The sequence below is a fragment of the Rhopalosiphum maidis genome, chromosome 1, assembly GCF_003676215.2.
Source record: "Rhopalosiphum maidis isolate BTI-1 chromosome 1, ASM367621v3, whole genome shotgun sequence".
NCBI lineage: Eukaryota > Metazoa > Arthropoda > Insecta > Hemiptera > Aphididae > Rhopalosiphum > Rhopalosiphum maidis.
Genome location: NC_040877.1, coordinates 17,898,307 through 17,923,538, shown reverse-complemented (window position 1 = coordinate 17,923,538; position 25,232 = coordinate 17,898,307). Strand labels below are relative to the sequence as shown.

The 25,232-nt window shown below is 28.0% G+C and overlaps 2 protein-coding genes across 4 annotated transcripts; one reads left to right on the top strand and one right to left on the bottom strand.

Moving 5' to 3' along the window:
* Positions 1 to 515: 515 nt before the first annotated feature.
* LOC113549612 (microtubule-associated protein Jupiter-like) lies at positions 516 to 16,004 on the top strand. Of its 3 annotated transcripts, XM_026950996.1 has the most exons (4): positions 12,438 to 12,510; positions 12,878 to 12,955; positions 13,977 to 14,158; positions 15,553 to 16,004. In XM_026950996.1, the coding sequence occupies exons 1-4, from the start codon at positions 12,500 to 12,502 to the stop codon at positions 15,699 to 15,701; spliced, it is 420 nt and encodes a 139-aa protein (XP_026806797.1). In that variant the 5' UTR covers positions 12,438 to 12,499; the 3' UTR covers positions 15,702 to 16,004. The 3 variants fall into 3 exon arrangements, with proteins under 3 accessions (XP_026806799.1, XP_026806798.1, XP_026806797.1); XM_026950998.1 differs by lacking the exons at positions 12,438 to 12,510; positions 12,878 to 12,955 and adding an exon at positions 516 to 715; XM_026950997.1 differs by lacking the exons at positions 12,438 to 12,510; positions 12,878 to 12,955 and adding an exon at positions 7,677 to 7,831.
* Positions 16,005 to 16,523: 519 nt separating this feature from the next.
* LOC113548355 (beta-1,3-galactosyltransferase 5-like) lies at positions 16,524 to 18,492 on the bottom strand. Its single transcript, XM_026949197.1, has one exon. It carries the CDS (start codon positions 17,835 to 17,837, stop codon positions 16,725 to 16,727), a length of 1,113 nt encoding a protein of 370 aa, XP_026804998.1. The 5' UTR covers positions 17,838 to 18,492; the 3' UTR covers positions 16,524 to 16,724.
* Between the last annotated feature and the right edge of the window lie 6,740 nt (positions 18,493 to 25,232).

Here is a 25,232-nt window from a genome sequence, read left to right as displayed (position 1 = left end):
CAAAGTTGTATTTAATAACATTTTCAAAGGACGTATTACTCCATTTATAGATAATGTTGTTCTAATTTTTTTACAAATTTGAAATCTTACCAAACTACTATTAAATATTTGGAAAAGTTTTCCTCATTTATAATGGATAAATAATTAAATTTAAAATATATACAAATGAAAAATAAACGTAAATAATAATTAGGATAGTTCTCTCACTTTAAGATTAATGATAAAAGATTACCGCCAGATGAAATATTTGAATTTGAATTATACAAAGAGATTGTAGTTGCATTAAAACAAATTTATTGTTAATTTAATCATGTTATTAGTTATTTTTATTTAAAGTTTTTCAATGGAGTATCGTAAATTAGTTATTGTTGTTAATTTTAAAATGATACTTACCAAATATTTAAAATAATAATATATAAATATACTGATCCGTTACTCACCGATGTGCTGTTATCAATGTGGTGACGAACGAGGGCGAATCATGCCGATGGGCGCTGGCCAATGGTCGATCAGTTGATACCATTCATTAATTTCCGTTCGTTGCCCTGTAATAGTTCGCTGTCCGTTCACAGTTGCAAATTAATGTTAATTGTTAACTAAAAGATTTATTAACTTTAATTTTAACGGTATTACTTTGAAAGTTTCAATAAGAACCAAAAATGACTTCCACAAATTTCAATGTTGGCATCGGTGACATCAGGAGAAATACTAGCAAGTAAGTTTGCGCTAAATCACGTTATTTCTTCATTTGCTTTTACGTGTGATTATTACTATATACTTCGGAAAATTTTGAGCTGCATGAATATTTTGACATTATTATTACATAAATGTATACATATTTTAAATTTACTCAGTTGTTGGTTACTATTCATTTGGTTTTTCTAAATATTTTTTGAGGGTTGTGTTTTCCCGCTAAAAAGTAGAACAAAGGACGTGTTCCATAATACATATCTACACAATTATATTTTTACGATCAATATCGAAAATAGATTGTAATTACATAACAATCAACCAAATATGCATGCGTAACTTTTATTATATTTATTTGACATATAGGTATAACTTACTGTTTCTTTAAACTATGTACCTATGTAAATTGTTAATGATTTTGTCAATTAAACTATAAATAATATTTATTATTTTTATTGGTTATTTAATATATTCAGTATACTATACTCGATATTATATTAATAAGACAATTAATTATTATTTGATTTCAAATATTTGCTGCTCTAATTACTTATAGGTACTATTGTACTAAAAATTAAATCATTATCAAGAACTAGGTAGATGCAGCATAAGTTTATCACATAAATAATATGAGTATACTTATTTAATGTAAAAATAAATATTAATTATATCTATCTTGGTTATTCTGTGTTTATTAAAACATCTTTTTAAAACAACTATATCCTTGATTAGTGCCATGGTAGTCAAAATTATTAACACAGAAAAAAACTATAAATTTAATATTTTTTTAGAAAATAAATCCTTATTTATATTTTATTATAAAAAAAATAATGTACAATTATTTATCATTAATATTTCTAATCTCATTTTCCTGTTCAACATGAATTACTATGAGATAACTATTGAAAATGACTAATATTTTTTATGTTATTATGTTTTAATTTTTGATTGAATTTTATTTACCCATAATGTTCTATTATATTACTATTTAATTTTCATAACTTAAGAGGACATTATACCTGCATGTGTTGTCTCTATCTTACTAAAGTACACCATAGCAAATTTGCGTTCAGCAGAACACATTTTGTGATGTTAGTTTTAATATTAGAGTAAATTTACCTATTATCAAATTTAAAGATAAGAATATTATCTAGAAAATTGCATATGCTTTCATTGATACTAAAGCTAACATCACATAATGTGTTTTGCTGAACGTAAATTTGCTTTGATGTACGTTAGTAAGACAGAGACACAACAAGTACGGGTATAATATTCTCTTAATTTGTAATTATAATTAACTTACCTTCTATTACCCATTTATATAATACCCTATAAATAGTTAAATTAAGTTGAAAGTTACTCATATGTTTTTCATTAACTTGTTAAATTAAAGTTAATTTAATATATAAAGTAACATAACTTAGTTTAAAGTTAAAATTTTCGAATTTGCAAAAATAAAAAAACTCCAGATTCATAATATTGACTTTTAGATAGTTTTTCTTTATGCTCAAGAAAATAACCAGAGAAATTTAAAATAATACATCAAAGTACCAACTAGCTATCAAAAAACCAGATTTTTTAAAATAAATTCTAAAATTATGAATTATTCTTCAGACAAAAATTAACTTAATTTAGATATTTTTGAATAAAATTAACTTGAAGTTAACACATAAAAAAAAAGAAAGTAAATTATTAAGTTATAAATTAATTTGAAAAAAAAAGTAACGAGTTAATTAACTTAATTTTAACTTTTAATTTGTTAATGCCCAGCTTTACACAAATTTATGATTTATAGGTATTCAATTTATAATTATATTTTCTCTTAGCAAAAAAAATGTATACACTATGAATACATTAATTAAACAAACTCTGGAATAAACCTAAACCTTATTGTTACTAATTCCCTGATTTTATAAAAATTAAAGTTGGATTTTTGAGACAAGTTCTATAATATTGTACTTTTAAATTAATGTTAGATATTTATTAATTACCTACTTATAATAGGTATTTATAATTTATGGGATTATTTAAATACTTAAAATTTATTATACAATTTTGGTTTGTATAAGTATATTTTGGGTAGCTAAGTAGCGTTATATTATGTATTATTAATTGGAACTTAATTTATTAATTTTTTAATTAGTATTATTTTTTGTATATAATTAAATTTGATAGTTTTTATTTTATGTATTGTTTAATCTTAATTCGATTTGTTTAATGATTTATTTGAATGTTAGTAGAATATTATTTTATATTTTTTTATATTACTATATTATTTTTATGTATTTTCTGAGTTGAACTAAGTTTCCTTTATAATTAAAATTGGTTTTATTAGTTGAATAATGAAATTTAAAAAGGTTTAAGATTACTAAATACTACTTGATCTACCAATAATTATTAATCTGTCAATATGCTTTTACATGTACTACAACTTCACTGTCTACATACTAGATACTAGTTCTGTGAAATATATAACATCCTCTTAAAACCTAGTAATTTTATATTAGTTTCAATTTATAATCAAATTTTTTTATAGGCAACGCCCTTCCTGAATATATCTTGTACCTAATCACTTGTCCTTAAGTGCTTATTGTTTCAAATACTATATTAACAAATAATAATTGAAGATTTTTAGGAGTGGTATAGAAATTAAATTTAATAAACGTTTGTTCTTGTTAGAATTATAAATGTAACATTATATATGTATATAAATATATATACACACACAAAAGTCTATTAAAATGAAACTAAACCTATAAAAATCTACTAAATAATACTTGAATTGTTTTAATGATTAAATATTTTCAACATGATTGTAAAAAAAAATATAGACGAATATCAATGGTAACATGTTTCTTTGTTCATGTATAAATGAATCTAAGTAAAATATTGTTTATATTTAGGTACAAGAATGTTGATTTAAAATCATTCATTTTTCTTTTATGAAAAATGTAAATAAATACATAATTACTAATAAGTCGTAATATAATTGATTAGTTTTTATTTCGTTTAATGATTCAGTTTATGATTTATTGAACCTAAAAATTAGTAGGTATAAATGTTATGCTTATTATTATTTAATATTGTTTATTTATTTATTGTGTTTGATTAAAAACAATTATGATTTCAAGCCTTATAGTCTAAGTACCTATTAAAAATTTATTGAAAAATTCGATTCGTAAGGTATCCGTACTGTTAGATATTAGTTTTTCAAACGCTCAATAATGAACCTATATGTATCAATACACTCTGATTTCTTCCTAGAAAATTTCGATCATTTTTTGTATTATTTTTAATGTCTATAAATAAGTATTCTCATTGTTTATTTATAAAAAAGAATTATGAATAGAAAAACGAATGTATGAGTAATTTTTAAACTTATTGATTCGTGTTAGATATTTAGGTATCCAAAAAATGTCTGGTCTAACACTTTGGGGTCATCAGTTGAATCAAAAAAACAGTTAAAATATTCATTTATGTAATAAATTCGTAGTTATATTCTTTTTGTTTTAATGTAAACGTATTAATATTAGTATACTCGTATTTTACGTTTGTATTGTAGTTTATTGCATTTATAACTAGGAAAAAATTGATTGTTTGTAAAATATTTTTCGTATAACAGTTTTAATTTTTATCGTAAATAACATGTATAGCACAATCGGGTTAATGTCCTTAATACAGTACAGGTATCGTAAACCAAAAATAACCATTCACAGATTCAATGTAACAATATTTTTTGTTCTTTGTATAACGAAAACCGTTAGTAGTCACTACTCAGAGTAGGTAGTAATATATCTAAGGCGCATTGTATACCATTAAAAAGAGATAATGAAAATGCACTCATCATCATGGGAAACATTATGAACCATGGATAATGGTCTGTTGTCCAGGCAAAAGGGTTTCATAATGATCATGCTGGAGCTGGACATCAGTATGCCCAGTGGTTTTTCGTTGGGCGTATATAGTAATTTTTAAAAAGAAAATAACTTTCGAAACTCGAGAGTTCAATGTTTACAACAGTATTTTTTTTATTCCATTTACTACTTCAACTTTTTAAGTACTTTATAACAATACAAATTATTTTATATTAAAATTGTGTGTGATTCTTATGAATTCACATATACATTTTTATAGTAAATATATAGTATTATAGTTGTTAATGTTTAAGTATACAAAAACTAAATGTGGTATAGGTCGGTGTGCTTAGAAATATTATTATTAGGTAGTTATATAATAATGTTAATCATCTATTCGTGTATATATCTGTAACTTTAAAATCGTTTCTTAAACTTCCTATTCTCGAAATAGTTAAAAATAACATAGTTAATAATAAATAATATTAAACATTAAAAAAATGCACTATTTGTGTTTCACATCTTATTTCTCCCCACCCTGTTTATAGGACGATGGCATTATAATATATGTAGTGTGTACTGGGTGTAGAGGACAAAGAGTAAATATGATGACCGTTCCGGTTTGGATTTGATTGTTCCGCTATGGTTTTGTGTTATATAATAATGTTCTATTAAAATGAACAGAAGATGCAACTAACGAAAATGTTTAGACAAAATTAAAACAATCAACAGAGTCGTCGAACTGTGATGTTAAGCGTGGCGATTATAAATATGGGATTAAGGTGCATAAGCGAGTATAGAAATGTAGCTAATTATAAAAGTAGACCTTTTTCAAAGATCGGTTCGTGAGCACGTATTCATTAAAACTTAGAAAGTCTAAGGATTTTAAACTGTTAGCACGCAAACAGATAAGATTTCAGTAGTCAAACGTTTAACTATTATATTGTATTTCGAGGATCAGCACGAATTAATACAGATATTTTTTTTAATTGGATTTACATTTTAAATTGCTGTTGTAAACTTGCGGTTGTAGCCCTATCGAGTCTATCGTATATAAAAGGCGTTAAAAAATTATTGAATAATTAATATAATTTACTTAAGACAATGTCAAAAGAGTTACTTTCCCCTTTCAGTTACTTTTGATCTTTTAAGTAGTTTTAATAATATTATTGTAATTTAATAATATACCGTTAACTGCAATATATGTAGAAAATAGCCTATTAACAAGAATGAACAATGGCCGCAGTCAAGGCTATAAAACAACACATTTAAAAAGTATCGAATCGTCTTTAAGAAATCCGGATATAACCTACATAATATTATTATTAATAAGTGCACGATCTTCTATAATCTTGGTATAAACTGTTCATGCACTAGTAATTATTTTCGTTTCTTAAAGAACTTTTAATCATACATTTATTGTATCTAACAAGATATTTAACAATAAACTTAAAACTCAAATAAATATGTTTAATAAGCTAATTTCAGTTAACTACGTATAAAAACAACTGATAGTAGCAGGTGACTGGTTTCAAATAGTCGACGGACCGTATCTTGTTTATGGAGGACTTGTCATCCATCGATAATTTGTAATTTTTAGATCGGTTAAAAATGTATGGATAGATCCGGTACCATGTATACAGTGTAAAGTATTTGACCACAGACCTTGAATTCATTTCGTCGTCTTAAAAAAAACCATCATGTTTAAATAAATTAAAATGGTAAAAGTTTAAATGAAAAAAAATAACTATTACCTAGAAGTTTTAAATACCTATACTAAAAAATTAAAATTTCGCCAAAAGACAAGCATAAATTATTTTAAAAATGAAACCTAGTAAATTAGTCGTAACTCATCATTTTATAATCTTATATCCTAACTCATATATTCATATTATGGTTAAACTTCTAAAATGTATAAACTGAGCCGAATTGTCTGTGGGGATAGAGGGCTATAGTCCAGGGGTTCTAAAATAAAGAGGCCCCCAGATTAATAATAAACGAAGTATAAACATTTTTTTGTAAAATTTGGGCCTCCAAAAATAGTAAACCGCCAATTATTACATTAATCTGGCTCTATTTTTATATATATTTTAATATTTCAAAAGCTTAACAATAAATAAGTTATGATATAAAATTACGTGAGTATAAGATTATAATATTAGTTTATAAGGTTTACATTTTTTAAATAATTTATACTAGTCTTTTGATAAAATTCGTAGTACCTAATAGTTGTATATATTTAAAACTTAATAACATTACAATAGTGTTTTTGAATACAAATTGATGTTTAAGATACTCATCCTTTTACGTATTTAATATTTATGTAGCTTAAAATTTAAATAGTAAAACCCATATATTTATATTTTATTTATAAGATGGCAATATTTAAATTATTTATTAATAGTTTTGCAGACCCATTTATATGAAATAAATTAAATGGTTATTGTAAACAATTGATTAAAGTACCATTTTAAATTCCATATTTAATAAAATTATCTTGCTGATAAATGATAATATTAGTTTAATTATAAAATGTCCTAACTTAATCAACAGAACTACTTTCAATTATTTAAGAGTATTTTGTTTTTGTATGACATTATCATGGACTTATAATTACATTTTTAAAAACTTAAAATACATTTTTTCCGAAAATATTATTTTGGCCAGTGTTTGAGATTCTATTGTTGTATATTATCCTATGATTATAATTATTATATTGTAGAATATTAATTTAATTTGCGCTTGACGAATTCGTGGTGTTAAAGTTTCAATACAAACCTTAAAACTGTTATGTGTGTAGGTACAATAAAATGATTATTGTCAAAAGTGCTTAAATTACGTGAAACTGTTTTCTGATTCCTTGCAGACATTTCCGTCTCATATTGCTACTTTGACAGTTATACTGATTCTTTTGGTGAATACTAAAACAGTGTAAATCCGGTGTAGTGTGTATAGTGTATATATTGTATATGTAGCCTTTCAATAAGGAAAGTGAGGAGTGGGCTTGTGTTAGGAAGTGTTGGATCCGTCTTTTTTGGTCGGTGGGTACGCGTCCGCCATAGAAGTGAATCGTTGCATGCAGTCTGTCGGCGATTTACCCGTAACCACGATACCGCAGCACACTAGGAAAACAAGAGTGCCCTACACCAGCGCAGTCGTGTATTGTCAGTAGTCCTCGTTTGACGTGTCCCTTGTGTTCTGTTCAAGTCTCTCATTAGCTGGACCATGGCTACTTATGCGTCCTATAGACACATTGAGTTGGACAATATAGGATGTGGAAAAAAAAAGTAATTATACATGATTCAAAATTAATGTAATATTTATTAATTTTAAGACAAGTTTGTCAAAAATTACTCTAATAACAAGTATTTAGTTTAGTATAATTTTTTATTTTAATAAATTCTTTTTAAACAGTTAATTTATCAAATTTTTTTTCTTGTCATTATTAAGTTCTTTTTATTTAACTTGTTTTGATATTTTCATATTGTGTAGGTAAGTTTTTTGAACAAAAACTGTTATAATACTATTTATATTATCTACAAAATATAGTATTTTTTTCAAAAGTATAGTTCATTGTTTTCAATTATAGACATTAAAAATTAATTTTTCTAATTTATAATAACGCGTCAACAAAGTACTAGTAGTTTTTACCTAATACATAAAAATCTTGATTGATCTTTATTTACGATATTTACCATTTAGTATTTACTAATGTATTAATAAAAAGTAATCTATCTTTATATATTCAATTTATAAATGCTAAATGAAAAAACGTATTTTAAAATATTAATTATTTAATAATAAATATATTTTTTTATTTTAATTTATGATAGAAACTTGTAATTAAAAAAAAACTTAAAATTTTAAACTAATTACGGTTTATATGATTACTTATTAGAGTAAAATAACGTATTTAATTAAAAAATTATTTAGAATTTAATTGATTATTAAATTCGTATGAAATTTTTGTAAATTAAAATTTTAATTAGGTATCTTTTATGTATGACTATGTATATGTAGTTTAATAACAATATAGTATTATGTGCTTATTATTATTTCCCATTTCTCAAGTTTATTTTTCTGTGACTAATATGATAATGCAGTATTATCTTTTAATGGATGTTTTAAGCTTAATTCTTGTTTAATTAAGTTAAATACTTTTACTTTACTAATATTATTGATATCTTTATTTTTTATTTTTACTCAATTTTAAAATTTATGTAATCATTAATGATAAATATCATGAATTGATCAAAGAAAATATTGGTTATTTATAAAGAAGCTAATTTGTGGTATTTAAATTGCAGTTTATATAGTATAGTATACAATTATAATATTCATTTTCTTTATAGAACGATGCCCCTAATAATATTATTTTTATTTTTATCTTTATGATTAATAGTGGATAAAGTTGATACGTATGCCTACAATTCAATATTTGTGAGAGTTGGATTTTGAGTTATTCTTTCACGTACATTAACAGTAGATTACCATATTATTCAAAAGAGTTATTTTACTATGACGTATCTTACTATTTTTCAATAATAACCATGAAGTATTTTCATTTAATTTGCTTCACTTTCATTCAATGCGGTGAATGTTTAGAAAGAACATATATTTTTCTTGAAAATTTGAACTATTTAATTTTCCATCTAAATATAAAAGTATTACAATGTACCTCATAAAAACGTAATTCACGTAGTAGGTGGGGGGGTACACATGGTATTGTGCATGCAAATAATAGAGCACGGAAAGTATACATAAATTTAGTAAACGATGACTACACAGGTACCTTATAGTGATTTGGTGTCTGGTACAGATATAAAATGTCAATGTGTATCACATTTTTATTTGCTATTTTAAAATATTTTCATATTGTTTCGGTACCTGGCAATTACTGCATTTAACTATAAATTAAATTGGTTATTATTATTTATAATATGTTTATGTTATATTCAAAATGATGATCCCAGGGGTAGAAAGGTGTGCTAGTTACGGTATTGTAACTCATTTGAATTTCTATGTGTACGGTCCACCGAACGTCATAGATGTTCACTATAATCATTATACTACATAGTGGCACGTGACTTCCTACGGGAATATTTTCGGATAAAATAAAAACGGTTCATTGAGTTTTTGAAATTATTTTTGAACAATGTTGTGTTACACTTCCATAGAGGAAATGTTTGATCTATTGTAGGTTGTCATCCGTTACTCGTGCTATAATAGCTTATTCTGGAATCAACATTCGTATTCTACTTTATTATTATCATGACCACCCTACAGTGTTAGTTATAGGATATACCAAAATAAATCGTGATAGGGGGAAAGTACATATTTATATTCTTACGTATTTGTCATTATTACCTTCACTGCAAATAAAATTCAGATATTTAATCAATATTGAATGCTTTCGAACGATAATATTAATCCTAGGCTTCAAATAATATTATACCCATGAACCAAATGCAATTGAACCTAATTGTTTTTAGTTAATTAAACTTTCCCTATTTGTATGTGACCCCAATAATCCATTAGGAAATTAATAAAGTATACATCTGCATTTTCCTATTTTAAATTACATACCACGTTTTTTTTTTTAATTTACATTATTAGGTTAGTAATATATTGATAAAAAAAATAAAACGTTATTGAGATTATGTAATAGATTTATTAATATTTTGTGTGTTATTATTACGTTTTTACATCTAATATATCTCGGAATGAAGAGTTCGTGCGCTTGATCAAATTTTTATGAAACTACCAGGTTAATAGTTTAATAACTAGTAAACTATATTAAACTATGAAGTTTCATACGCAAATAGAAAAACGAGTTCATAATGCCTAATGGTTTTTTTTTATTTATCACTTATAGACTAGAGACCAATAATGTACAATATATATGGATCCGTATAGACCACGCGGTTGCCCTCTTATCGTATTGTATTTTTTTTGTTCATTTAGTACCCGTTACTACGTAATCGCTTTGGAATCTAAAATAGTTTTATTGTACAAATGTACTCAAGTCAAGTTCTGTTTCGTCTTGAACCACGGCTTTGGTGTAATATGCTAACCGAACGTTGACCCTTGTCCGTTGTATAGTAAATACATAACAAATTACCCCGCAATGGCGAACTCCTGGCTTTTACTATGTAAATGACGGTTTTAAACACGCATCAAGTATTAAAGATATTATAAATTAACTGTGTTGCTTGAGAAATTCATATTATGTCTATTTTTATTTATTAATATTATAGACTAAAATATGTAATAGAAGTATAGTTTATTTAATTCTATAGAATATTAATTTTTAGATTCTGAACGGAGTGATGAATGTATTTTTTTTTATTCTTATTTTCATAAATTAAATTGAAATGTAGCAAATATACTTATATTGATTATTTTGACTTGATTGTATGTTGTGGGTAAATGAAAATATTTCAGACTAAAGTTCATGAGACTTAACATTTGTTTAAATAAATGAGTAATTTTTAATTCTTCATAACTCCGTGGCAACTATTAAAATATGTTATTCAATAGTTTTAATACAAATCTTTATTAAAAATTAGTTACTCATTACTCGTAAGTTTTTATATAACATGAGTCATGTCATTTGGAATGTGAATACGCCTTGTATAACATATTATATAATTTGGGGAGAACTCTAACCCTTATGAGGGTGAAATGATCGTGTCTGCGTCAAAACCCAATTTTATGCGTTGCAAGATTTTATGGGGTCTAAAAATCTTTGACATGTAGCATATAATAACTTATTAAGTTTTATAATGTGTGTGTCGGTTGTAAAGGAAACAAGAATGACAAAGAAAATATTGGACATGCAGTAAATTTCGATACTGTTATAACTTATATTGCATTTTTAGCATTGTCAATGTCAATGAACGTAAGTCAAACATAGTCAATCTATTATAGCGGCGTTTATTATTCTATAGTTGTTCTCAAACTTTTTCATGCCAATGAATAGAGAATCCCTCTAGCTATATTTATAATCGGATGTACTGTCCGTTTTGGTATACATACGGTATTTATTAAAATTATTAATTTGGTTTATGAAATAATAGAAACGTGCTTAAAATCAATTGCTCATAAATCTTCTATTATAAATAACGGTTGTTTCGAATACGACAGTTGGAATTATTGAGGGTCGATCCCCTTGTAACAAAATCTATTTAGTCAATCGAATTTGTTTATGATTATTCTGTATTATAATATATACCTACATAAAAAAATCAATATTTAATACAATTTTAATTTTATTATAAGTAAAAATGTATTAAAAACGAGAGTTACGGTTTTCAACAAATATAAATAATGAAACATAATAATTATGAAATTTATTATTAATGTATATTATAGGTATTTAATACGTTTTAAACATGAAAAGAAATATTTACTATTTCAATGTAGGATATATATGGGTACATATATTATAATATATTTTAAATGACAGTTAATATTATACCTGTATTACCTACATCAATTTCTTTACTTCTATATACTTGTATATTATATTCTAATTTAATAATTTAACTTTAAATAATTATTATTTATTGCCCCTAAGTCGTAAAGAACTACCATTGTTTTAACTAAACGGAACTCTTATTGTACATCGTATATTATTCATACAATCTGTATTTTTATAGTAATTAACGATTTGCAACTCTGTTAATCAACCATTTATTAGGTATTATATAGTTTTTCTTATTTGATTAAAACATGAAAAATAAAATAAAAGAGCACATTTTGTATTTTCATCGTGGCTGTACTGGTTTATTTTACAGTTCAACCTACACGCACAATTCAAGGTAGATTTTTTTATTTAATACTCCAATATAAAGCTCAGTACTCGATACAAGTTCTTCATTTTACATTAAGTGCTAGTCAAGACCTATCACTTTGGTAAATCATTTTTTGTTGGTTTTTGATATTCGTCGAACATGAGTTTAAGGTACTTATATTATTTTACTTTTAATTATGTATTATTATATTATTATACACAATTTTTTTTAATTCTTAAAATATTTAATTATTACATTTTGATTAGGATAATTCTAGAATTAAAAAAAATTGTAGTTTTAATTATGTTTTCATTTTCATTTTGTCAATAAAGAAATTTGTGTAGGATGATAACTATTAGATATTCCAAATAAGGCGAGGTCATTCAAATATCGTCCAGTTTTCTTTGTCTACCCACTTATATAATAAGAAAAATAGTTGTGATGTATTAAAATCGACCGTTTCTTGAATATGACTATCGATTTCCCAGTTTTATTTTTTCACTTTAATAAAAATAATATTTCTAAATTATCTATTAGAGAAAATAAAACACCTCCTGGAGGAGTTTGCCATGATCTTTGGGGCGCCGAGTTCGTAGGATCTCCGTGTCATAATAGGCAAGTAAAACACTCGAAATGTATGCAGTATTTTAAATTATGAAACATTAATTAACAATATTAAAGATAATCCTCATATCTTTGTCGGTGGTGTTAAAATTAATGTAAATTTAAAACATTAAAAGTCAATAATTATTAATTTTACATTTTACTTAAATAGTGCTTGAAACTAATTAATTATATTCTGGCTTATTTATAATGCGCTGATTTTGAGGTTTTGACTTCCTAAAAAAATGTTTTATTAAGTGCAAGTATCAATGTTTTTGTATGCTTAATTTGCATTAACAAATATTTACTAATTTCTTTAATATAGCTTTTTAATAATTATTTCTATCTAGTATTTACTTTGTATAGTATACATATAATCTACATGATATATACTATGGTACCTAGAACTATACTTCCTGTGAAGTCTTATGATTGTTATTTGTTATTTTATCTTCAATTATCTTAAAATATTGTAATTGAAGCTTGAAGGTAGGTTACTATTTATTGCTTATTTATAACTAATTGTATTAAACTATAATTTCTTTTAAATTAAAACCAATACTTTTTAGCTATTACAGGTGATAAATATTTCAAAATAATTAAGCTGTAAATAATAGTTTAATTGCATACTGTTATTACACTAATACACTTCCCACATACAAATATACGTGTTTGATTTATAGATATTATTACCATATGGTATAACTTCTTATGAATCCTTGGAAAAGTGGTGACCTATGTCAAGTTTTTTAAATAATAATGATATTTATTAGCTCATATTATAAAAATATAAATTTGTTAAAATAACTGAAGTACCTATATTGAAAATTTATTTATTTATTGTTATTTGAACATACATTAATGATAACATTTATTTTTATCCAATGATTAATAAAGGTAACATGTCACAATTAACAATATTAATATAACATGAAATATTATAGGTACATGTATTAGTTTTTAATATATTTTAAAATGCATTAGCAAATATAATTATTTATATGTACAATAAATTAATAAAACTTTTTTTTAGGGTTTTAAAACCACCGGGCGGTGGAAGTAGTGACATATTTGGAACAGCATCATGCGATGAAGTTAATCCACATAAACGTGGTACAAATCAGAAGAATCTTCAAAGTTCCATTATTTTGGGTGGTCAAACACCAAAACATAGTAATGGTACAGTTGCCGCTAATGGAAATTCAGATAAACCTGGTAATTTTAATATTTACTTTATGTTCTTTGTACAATATTAGTCTATAAATATTTTAATTGAATAAGTTATACTTTAGCTAATGATATTAATGTTGAATCTCAAATTACTAATGATAATAAGGTTGAGTCTAATGTTGCTAATGATAATAATGTTGAGTCTCAAATTGTCAAAGAAAATATTGAAAAAATATTTGAAACTCAAAGAAATAAAGGTAAGATTAACATATGCTTGTCTACAAATGTTTTTTCTAGTTTTTATATTTTTCATTAAAACATAACATATGAATACATAACTTTAATTTAATACATTACTTACATTTCTTTTGTTTTTGTTATTATTATTATGGATTTTAATTGTAAATTGTTAAACTGTAAAAATATATTAATTTACAGCTTCTTTGTAATAATTGTTAAAATTTGGTATTACATTTTTATTAACAACCAATTGTTATAACTTATAATATATTATAAGTATATCTCCTAATAAGAAATATTTATTCCATTTATTTTATTAAGCTGTAAGATAATTGTACAATTCCCTATTAATTATAATCTTCAAAATTAACTTCATTATGAACTTTATATAATAATTATTAATTATTATAATACAAAATACTTGGATAACATTTTTTTATCATAATGCTACTATTAAATTACTTTTATTATATTACTAATTTGTTAATTTTAAATTATAATATTTTGTTAATGATATTTGTTATCATTCAAATTATTTCATCTTAATGTTTTATATTTTATGCTTTTTTAAAACCTTATTATTTTTTGTCAGCTTTTAGTTATTAGTTAACCATAATATTATACATACTGCATTAACTATAATATTTTTTAACATAAATGTATTTTATTATTTATTAATAATTCATTTTTAAATACCCTGCATTCTAATAAAAAGAAAATGCAAATTAATTGCTTTTAAGTATACTATAGTGCATACCTTTTCTGCATATTTAATAATTCGATTCTGCTTGCTACTTTTATGTTTGTCTACTGGATATTTCCTTGAAGCTTTTAATTTTGAATCTGCTTCTACCAATAAAACTAATTGTCAAAGATGGTCATATAAGAAGAAAGGTATGTTATCAACTTAAAACCAAAAAAAAAAAAAAATACATATATAACTGTTGTAATAAAATAAGGTGATTATATAGTATATTATAGATTATATAATATATACCATATTATAATATACAACTAAAAAATGTTTTTTAAAAAAGAATTGAATTAGAATTTGTAAAAATTAATCTGTATTATGTAATTAATTATTAAATAACTATTAATAATGTTGTATGTATAATTGTTATAATTTTAAAACTCAATAAATTGTAAAAAATTAGATTTCATATACCATGTTAATGTAATGTACATTTATATTTTAGATGGCAATCCAGTGACTGGAGAAGGTTATGAAGCTCCTAAGGCTACAGCTACACCAGCTCAGCATGTTTCTGCTCAATCAGAACCAGCTCCAGAACAAAAGAAGGCAAGTCGTGTGCCACCAGGTGGATATAGTTCCGGATTATGGTAACTGCTGAGCCAAGAAGACCAACTAAAATTTTGTCACAATTTTTACATTGCTTTTGTATTTCTATGATATATTGATGACCATTGATCACATTTCATCAATAAAATATTTATGCCTTATGGTATATAAGAAAATGACTTTCAGTATATGAAATACATAATATTACAATTGTCATTCTTTTAAAACTACCCTGCATTTTACTCATTCTCAAATTGTTTGATTATTGTTTTGTAATGTTTGTGAATTGATTTATTCCTAAAAAAAATTCTTTTTTTATACACAATAAAATACTATATTTATTAATGATTTTAGTGTGATATATTAGTTAATTAAAACTAACATAACCTAAATGTCTTAAATGAATAAATTATTTATTTCTCCTAATAATTGTATATTTATTTCTAAATAATTTAAACATAATTTGTAGGTAGTAGGTATCATTAATGGCGCCAGCCGCTGATATCAATTTCAAATTGTATTTTATAAAAATAAAATCTTAGATAGAAGGTACCGCTAAACAGTGAATTTGTTTCACTAAAATACGGGACAAATTGCATGTACTTTTAACCAAATATTATAACTTGCCTGGATTATTGTCTGCCCCAGGCTTCCCGCCTAAATTAGGTATTTCATCACTTAATCAGCAATATTTAATACTTATACACAGCGATCGGTGCTACTGGGTACTTTAAAGTAAAACAAACGTGATATAATAATATATCACAATAATAAACAAGTTATTATTATCAATATAAAGTCAAATAATTTATATTAAAATAAAACTTAACAAAAAAAAAAGGAACATAATTTAATTCTGTCTTTTAATAATAGATACCTTAATAGCGGTTAGTAGTTTGTAATAAATACATCATTAAATATTATTACATAAAAAATAAAAATGTTTTCCTAATAATTTATTATGATAAATACAATTAATAGTTTATGGCTTTTCTATCGTTTTTAAACTGGCCGTAGTTAATTCCATACGAGAAATCGTCGTACTACTACAAGTCTATTGCGATGGACTCAATTCCAATTCAATATCTCTATTGATGGTTTTCCTACGCGCGACGCCGTATCCACCGATATATTTTTTTTCCACAAATCCAGACAGCTATGATGGCGTTTGGATTTCCGAAATAGATCACAGGAAGAGTTGGTTGCCTTACAGAGCATCAGCTGTTCGGCGTATCGCTGGAGCAGCGCGTCATCGTCGCCGGTGGGTGCCGCCAAAAAGTCGCACCGCTGTCGTTTGTGCACGCAACAGTGAACCGGTCCCGGGTCGGTTTCGAATTCGGGCCTCAGGTCGGTGAACGCGAGTCCGGCGCGTTCGGCCAGTATGCCCGTCACGTACAGGTCGTCGATCCAGAAGTATCTTTCGCGCACCTCTATCGCCCGCAGCAGACGGACGACGGACGCCGCCCTGGCCACGTACAGCCAACCGGACAAGAACGGCGGGTATGCGTCGCCCGCGAATTCGGCGCGGCTCACGTACCACTTGTTGCGCTCGTCCCGTATCGGTTTCGCGTCGATCACGCACCCGGCCAGGTCGCGATTGTCGGGCCGGCCAAGCACGGCGTTCAGCTTGAACAAGTTCACCGCGATGTCGTCGTCCATCTTGACCATGTAGTCCGACCGCGGGCACCGTGCCGCGAACCACGTCAGGCCCATCGCGTGCTTGTACGTCAGGTTCCTGTACGCTTCCCGGAAGTTGCCCTGCACCACGTCCCCGTGCCGGGACGATTCCCGGAGCAGCCGCTCCTGCAACACTCGATCGTCGACGCGGTTGCCCGACGACGGCAAGCCGACCATGAACACGTGACGAAATCCGAGCCGGTCGAGCACGGTCCGCGGGTAGGACTGGCGAATGGCCCGACGGCGTTCGAAGTGGCCGACGTGGCTGTGCACCACGACGGGCGTGTGGCGTCGCGGTCCGTCGCACGCGCCGCTGTCGATAACGTACTCGAAACCGTTCAGGTCCATCAGGCGTTGCCGGCTGTCGAGACGCGGCGGTCCGGGGCGCATCGGCGCGCTCCGCCCGGTGTTTCGGTCCGCGGAAAACGTGTCGAACAGCACCAGGAACGACGTGTTGACGGCGAGAAACATGGCGATTTCGTACCTCCACGACGACGGCGCCATTGTCCACCGGTGCTGCAGGTATCCACGGTCCGCGACATCGACGGTCCGATCCGGATTACTCGACGACACTCGTTGACGACAATATTATCATTATTATTATTATTCGGTTTCCGTTTCACGTGAACGATGTAACATAGTCATTGATAATAATATTATAATATTTTACTTCTCCGCGAACGCGTCGCTTCGACTAAATAAGGTCTCACGAGATTTTCTAAAATTTAGTCGTCGGCGATAGCGCGGCGTGTAGCATGTTTACTTTGCAGCCTTGGAATCGCGTGAGCATTCACTGAATGTCGGTTTTCTGCGACATTAAACATTTAAAACAGCTTTCACTTCTCTCAAGAATGGCAAACCCCCGCCTCCAACGGCCTACGCCGTTCGTTGTTGTAAACGGTATGATGGAGGGGCGGGACACATCGGCGGTCTTTCGACCTACACCATCACTGTCGTTCACTCAAACATAATAATATATAAATAGCAGCCGGACGCAGCGATAATGGAAACCAAGTCGACTGCAAAAGCTTACGAAATCATCTCTTGAGGGCACCTACGTTACAACGGGTGATCGAACGGCGCGTAGGTGTGCTTTGCGCAGTAGGAAAACTTAGCGTTTTTATTTCGTAACGTCGCCGCTGTGCTACAGACTATGCCGTTACAGCCTACAGGATTGTTTAAAAAACTATGATACTAATATACTATTGGTCCTACTTTTTTTTTTAGTGCAAATACTGTAGATACGGTAAAAAGGGTAGTTATTGGCATTCGGTAAAAAAAATAAGTTTGTACCTATCACCATAACAATGATATCATTTAAAAAATTTAAGTGATAGGAATTTAATTGTACCCATCGTTACTGACTGTCAGTGCCGGATGAACCGCCGGGGCCCTGACTTTGAAATATTAGAGGGCCCGGGGACCCGATTTTATGTACATTAAAAATCAAAGTACCATAAAATAAAATAGATACTTAGTGAAATTTGTTTTGTTTTTTTTCAAATTGTGTATTAGATTTTGTTTTGAAACTATTTTTAATTTATTTTCCTATCGGTGGTTGATTATGTGAACCTTACATAACACTAGACGTTTTATTGAAACTTGGTTTAGATCACAGTTTAAATCGTGGTTTAGACATTAAAAAATGTCGAGGCCAGGGATACGACGGTACTTCTGTGATAAATGGAGCACATTTAAGAGTGCAAACAAGGATAAAATATATTGTTCTATCAGCCAAGTATGATATCCATTTATTTTTTCTTGCCATTTTTATCTGTATAGTTTCTACAGAGTACAGGTATTCTGTTAAATAAAGATAAATTATTTTATCACAATATAAATATTATAGTTCTTACTTAGGGTAACTTATACAAGTATCAGTTAAGAATTTAAGATTATGTTGTCTGTCAAATCCCATGTTATTTACTGTATCAATCAAATATCCTATGTTAAATTGCTTCTTGAAGGGCCTATTAAGGGGATCGAAGCAGGTCGAAAAAACTTGTAATACATGTGTTTGGTAGATTTTAATTTAGAAAATATATTTGAACTTATATATTATATAGTCTTTTAGGTTTCGATCTAGGTGATTTTAGATATTTAAAAAAATGAACACGTACTTAAGTCTTCATCAACAAAGGAAATTTATGGTGCTTTTTTTTAATTTTTTTATTTAACGATTAATTTGAAAATTAAAAAGACTAGATGGTCTAGATGATAAATTCAAATCTGTTTTAAAAAATAAAATCTATTAATCTCAAACCTATATTTTAGAAATATAATTTGTGCATGGTGCACAGCTTAATTTTAAATGAATTTTGACTGGTCGTTAACATTAATGTGTTTATAACTGAAGGAGTTATCGACATATAAATAAATATTGGTGTTAATTTATAAAATTACACAGTGAATAATACTAAAAATGCATCCGTTATACAACTTTAATTATCTGGGTATTGGATTACTTAGTTCCAAAGTCTAGCTAGTAGCTATAACCTTAAGTCTTTAATAACTTTTAATCATTGTAACAACATCCAAGCCCTAATTATTATTATTTAATACTGGATAAATCATATCTTCATGTTGTGAAAAGGTGATGTTCTTTCAAAAACTGTTTGATTTTTATGCATAATTTAGCTATTTGTTGAACCCGAAGTTTAATCATACAAGTTTTTGAATTTAGTGTTGTCATTTTGCAGTGTTTAGAAATGGGATAAGTATCTAATATAAGTTTATCAAACAAAATATGAAAGTAATGGTATATTATTACCTATTATTTAAATTAAAAAATATATTTAGGTAGGTACCTAAGTTAGTCGAAAAATACAGATACATACATTGGCGTAGCCAAGGTAGGGGGGGGGGGGTTAAAGGGGCTATAGTCCCCCCGCAATTGGCTGTATTTTTTATATTGTTTTGAAATATTTAAATTCAAATATGGAAATTGTCTTACAATAATTTTAATTATTTAAAATAGTAAATATGTTATCGTATATAATCAACGCTAATATGTAATCCAGGGGCGTCATTTCAACTTTTTTATTGTTGGTGCCAAAATTCAAATCATTACCGGGAACATACTAGTTATAGTATAACTTGTAGTATATAGTTATAATAGTATAACATAGTATATATCAAATATAGTGTGCAGGGTACCCTGACACACCTGGAACCCCCCGTGCGCACGCCTATGTAAAAATATATAACTGAAATGTGAATATTGCACTTATAGGTAGCTGGTTTAGTGACTGTATGTATTTAAATGTACGAAATTTTCTAAAAATTGATCTCCTTAACAATTTGCAATGAAAAAGATAATTCTCATTTGAAAGAAAGAAGTTATTGTAAATTGTAATTTGTAATCGTTACAACCGCCCCTTCGCCTTCCAGCAATATTAACGACCAAGTTACTCTAATACTCAGTGACTTCGATTTGCAGTAAACTCTGCCGAGCAATCATAATGCATCTATATAATGCATATTCTGCAGGAGTCGCTGATAACCGTGATATATTATTTTGTTAGTTGTAGGAAATCGGTTGTTGGTTGTTATAGTGTTGTCGGTTGTTTTATTAGCGTTCGCCCATTGTTTTTTCACCATACCGTCTATACCTATATCAAAAATTAATGTGATAAATGTTTAAAATGGTTAATAATTTTAATCTATAGAAAAAATGTAATTTTTATTAAACGGTATATAGTAATAACTAATAATTTTATAGTGTTGAAAATTTGAAATGGAATCAAAAACAAAAAACCTACACGCTACTATAGCACGCTTACTGTTAAATACTATAGTTGAACAACTTACTGTAATATACTAATATACGTAGCTGTGTGCCTGTGTAATCATAATGTCAAAAATATTGTAGCAGGGGAAGGGGAAGTGTTACGGTTACAATAAATTCTATTTTTCAAATGAGATTTATCCTTTTCATTGCATATTGTTTAGGAGATAAATTTTTAGAAAATTTCGAATGCATAATCTATACTTAGTATAGCTAGAAAATAGGTTTATACAAGATAATTCAGTCAAATAGCATACTAACCACTTTTTATTTTTGAACATTAAATTATTTAACTAGGTTTATAAATCATCTTATTTTTTTTAAGTGGTATCATTTAATATTTTAATAATATTTTGATGATTCAAACTTATTATTTCTATCGAATACCAATAGGATGGCAGAAAAAATATTATGTGTATTGGCGTAACAAATTAGAATAATTAGACTAAACTCAAATATCTTTAAGAATTAAAATAACATTTATACATATACTTATGTACGTATCTATATCAATTATATTCTTCTAAAGATTTAAATACTTTAGAAAGAATAGTAAACGCTAGACGCCAGAGAATGATAAAATGAGCCAACAGATGATAAATAATAATAGGTCAATTCGTAATAAATAATTTAATAATGATAAATAGTTGTATACGTAATATATTATATGATCGATTATAAGAGGTATGGATAAGGGAAAACAAACCAATTTAAATTGCGAAAGTTGCAATAAACACATGCTGAAAACATATACAAAAATAGCGAGATATGACTTAATTAATACCTTTTTATGTCAAAATGTCGAATAGATATTGATATTATTACTATTAACAAATAAATAATTTTTTATAATGCATAGGTACTTAATTATTATTTTAAGTACAGGAGTAAAATAAAGTATATTATTGAAATAAAACCATTAAAAATGTGTAAAATTATTTAATGTGATGATAAAATTCAAACATTTTTGTGAAGATATATTTAAAGGGAATTATTCCTTCATCGTGGTGTCCCTCTAAATCAGTGATCTCAATTCTTTAAAGGGATGATCCCAAATTAGAAGTTACATTTTTTTGGGATATTTCCAAATATCTTTCTTATGTCTTATCTTCTACTTGCATTTGTAATTTTAGGTTATTGTATCATGTGTTGGTGTCTTGGTGACCAGAGAAGTTTTTAGAATTTTGACACCGTAGGTAAGATTTGATACCAGTAGCCTCTTCCTATAAACTACTCTTAAAAAATGTATTACTTATACAATTATTTGGGTATACAATTTTTTTAAGGTTTTCAGTCGCGTGTCTACCCATATGTAAACTGATAAGTTAATAAGGTTTGAACCATTTTTGGTTTAATAAACGATGATCAACTACCTACTTAAAGAACTGGTCATCCATTTTAAATTTCTAGTTTTAAGTTGATTTAAAAGAGACGAGATCAGTTTATAAACCTTGATTCAATAATTAACGTTTATAAGTAAAACATTAACCAAAAATTTTAATATTTATTACCATTCTTGGTTGGTTAAACTTTTCTACTACAGACGATTATAAAAAGTGGTTAAATTTTGCAAGGCTCAATTAAAAATTATTGAACAAAATGTTCACTATAGTGATAGCAAATGCTGTGAAATTCTTCAAACTACTTTCGTCTCCAAATGTCTTAAGCCCAACTTTTATCTTAATTAAGTACTAAATCGACTTGTTTAGTATTCTCATGATAAGTATAACTAAGTGTCTAAGTTAATACTAATTAAATCAAATTTTCCTGAGAAAACCTATTCAATTTATTATTAGTGTTTAAACCTCATTCATGAAATTGTTGATAGTCAATTGTATTTTTTTTATACTTGACATTTGAAATACGTATTTAGCCAATATTAATATCAGTATATATAAAAAATAAAATTGATCAACTAGGTAAATATTAATTAAATTAAACCTAATAAAAATATTTGTAGTAGGAGACAGGAGTAGTACCTAGTTTCAACTTTCAATAACTAAAAAGGTTTCTATAATAAGCTGTAAACGAAAAAATTAATCTGGGAAAATGTGGAATTTTTAGTTACATTTATGCCAAATACCAATGATTAAAAGTATCATTTTATAACAAAAGTAAAGTTTTTGGTAAATTGCTGAAAATATAGATAAAAATAATTTTGGTAGGTGCATCACTCTAAATCGATCACTATAAACCCTCTTTCAACTATAGTTATATACTTACACAAAAGTAAATTCGATGTGACATAATGAAATAAAATTCGGTCCTAAAAATTAATAAGTATTTATAGGCAACAAAATAAATAGAATAATTTAATTTTGTGTGTGGTTTATACACCGTAAATACTCACTACTCAATTGAACTATGTTGAACCAATAATGAACAGTTAGATAATTGGTTAAAATTTTCACCGGTGAACTGTAAATGAAAATGTTTTGCTTTTTAAATTTAAAAAAGTTCACACCAAGCTAAATTCACTTTTCAAATCTCTTAAGTCTTAATAGACGGGGCAGAAACTTACAGATCTATGTTTCGTACCGCAAATTTATAATAATTATAATTGTTACAAATTACAATTATTATAAATTATCATGTTTAATATAATCCTAATACTCATATTGAACTTCAATTTATTGTTACTCGGGACTCAACCTTTGGTATTTTAGGTGTTAATAAAGTTGACTTTAATTCATATTACAGATTCACAGATATATATATACATATAAGGTGTCATCAGTTACGTATTATAATAAAATATTTATTTTATACCCAAACTATTAGGTGGTTCAAATATAGGTACAAGTTGTACCGTACAACACCTGAAATGTATACATTTATATATGTATATATGTATATTTATATAATATGTTAATTGCTAATGTATTTAAGTATTCATAATAAACTAATAACCAATAAAATTAATTAGCATACACTTGGTATATACAGTACAGTTGATAAGATTAAAATATAAAACAGTTTTAAAATTAACGCGTAGCAGATAACTTAACACTAAATTTATTGATAAAATATTTATCATCGGAATCAACCTCTTGATCACATCACAAATTATTTGCAACAAGAATTATATTGAACATATTTTAATTGAATATGATTTTTTTTAGTTTACTGTAGCTTGTTACTTCTAAGATACCTAAGGCCGCCATTACACCTGCACGCCCACATTACACTGCGTATCTATTATTGTCGAAACGTTGCAGGGTCACTGCAGGTACAATGCAATGTGCAGTATTGTAATGACGATTACTTGTACAAATTTTCGAAAGATACAAAAATAAATTAATACCATTTGTTCGACCAAAGACCAAACGACCACCTTAAGATTCTACGAATATTCAACGTTTTAGTAATAATATATATATGCGTGATTCAGAATCCACGACTCCACCGCTGAAATCCTCGTGGGGCGCACCGTTGTCTGTTGTATATACTTATATTATACATTTTATAAATTGCAGTACCGTCGGCAGGGGGCCAAACGACATGTCCCTTATACAATAAACGCGTGCGAGAGGGGTCGGGGTGTTATTAAATAAGTTCTATGGCGGTGCTCACGGGGGGGGGGGGGTGAGTCTGAGCGGGTCTCGCACACAGGTGCGCGTCGGCGTCGTGATTTTAATATTTATAAAATAATATATGTATATTGTACAGTGCAACTGAAACCACGCAGCAACGGCGGCGTAGGAACTTTGACGGAATTGGGTCAGTCGGCCATCGATCGACTGCGGCAGCGGCCTAGTGGCGTACATCATGCGCACGTAACAAATTTGTGCTACATATTGGGACGATTTTTTTCTTTTTGATTATTGCTGTACTATGCAGTATAGGCATTCATACTAGTCAAGATGGTGTAGTGGTCGTCTTATAGACGTGGGCTAATAGTATTATTATGCCGACGAGCTGCGACCCTACAGGCACCCAGATATTCGGGGAAAGAATGAAGGCCAAAGGGAATTTCTTTTATTCTCGTCAATTATAGGTATTATAGTCGTACAGCAGCAGCTGCCGCCGAAACGGTCTCGCGGACTCGGCGGGGGGCCTCCCCGCATATTTCGTCCGTGTCAAAAGCCGCGCGCCAAACCGGCTCGACGGGG

Bases quoted from the DNA above. Each gene is read 5' to 3' on its own strand.
- LOC113549612 (XM_026950996.1), top strand. The intron at 12,956-13,976 runs GCAAGTAAAACA...ACTTTTTTTTAG, and splicing joins GGATCTCCGTGTCATAATAG to GGTTTTAAAACCACCGGGCG. The intron at 14,159-15,552 runs GTAATTTTAATA...TTTATATTTTAG, and splicing joins TGGAAATTCAGATAAACCTG to ATGGCAATCCAGTGACTGGA.
- LOC113548355 (XM_026949197.1), bottom strand. From the start codon at position 17,837: ATGGCGCCGTCGTCGTGGAGGTACGAAATCGCCATGTTTCTCGCCGTC.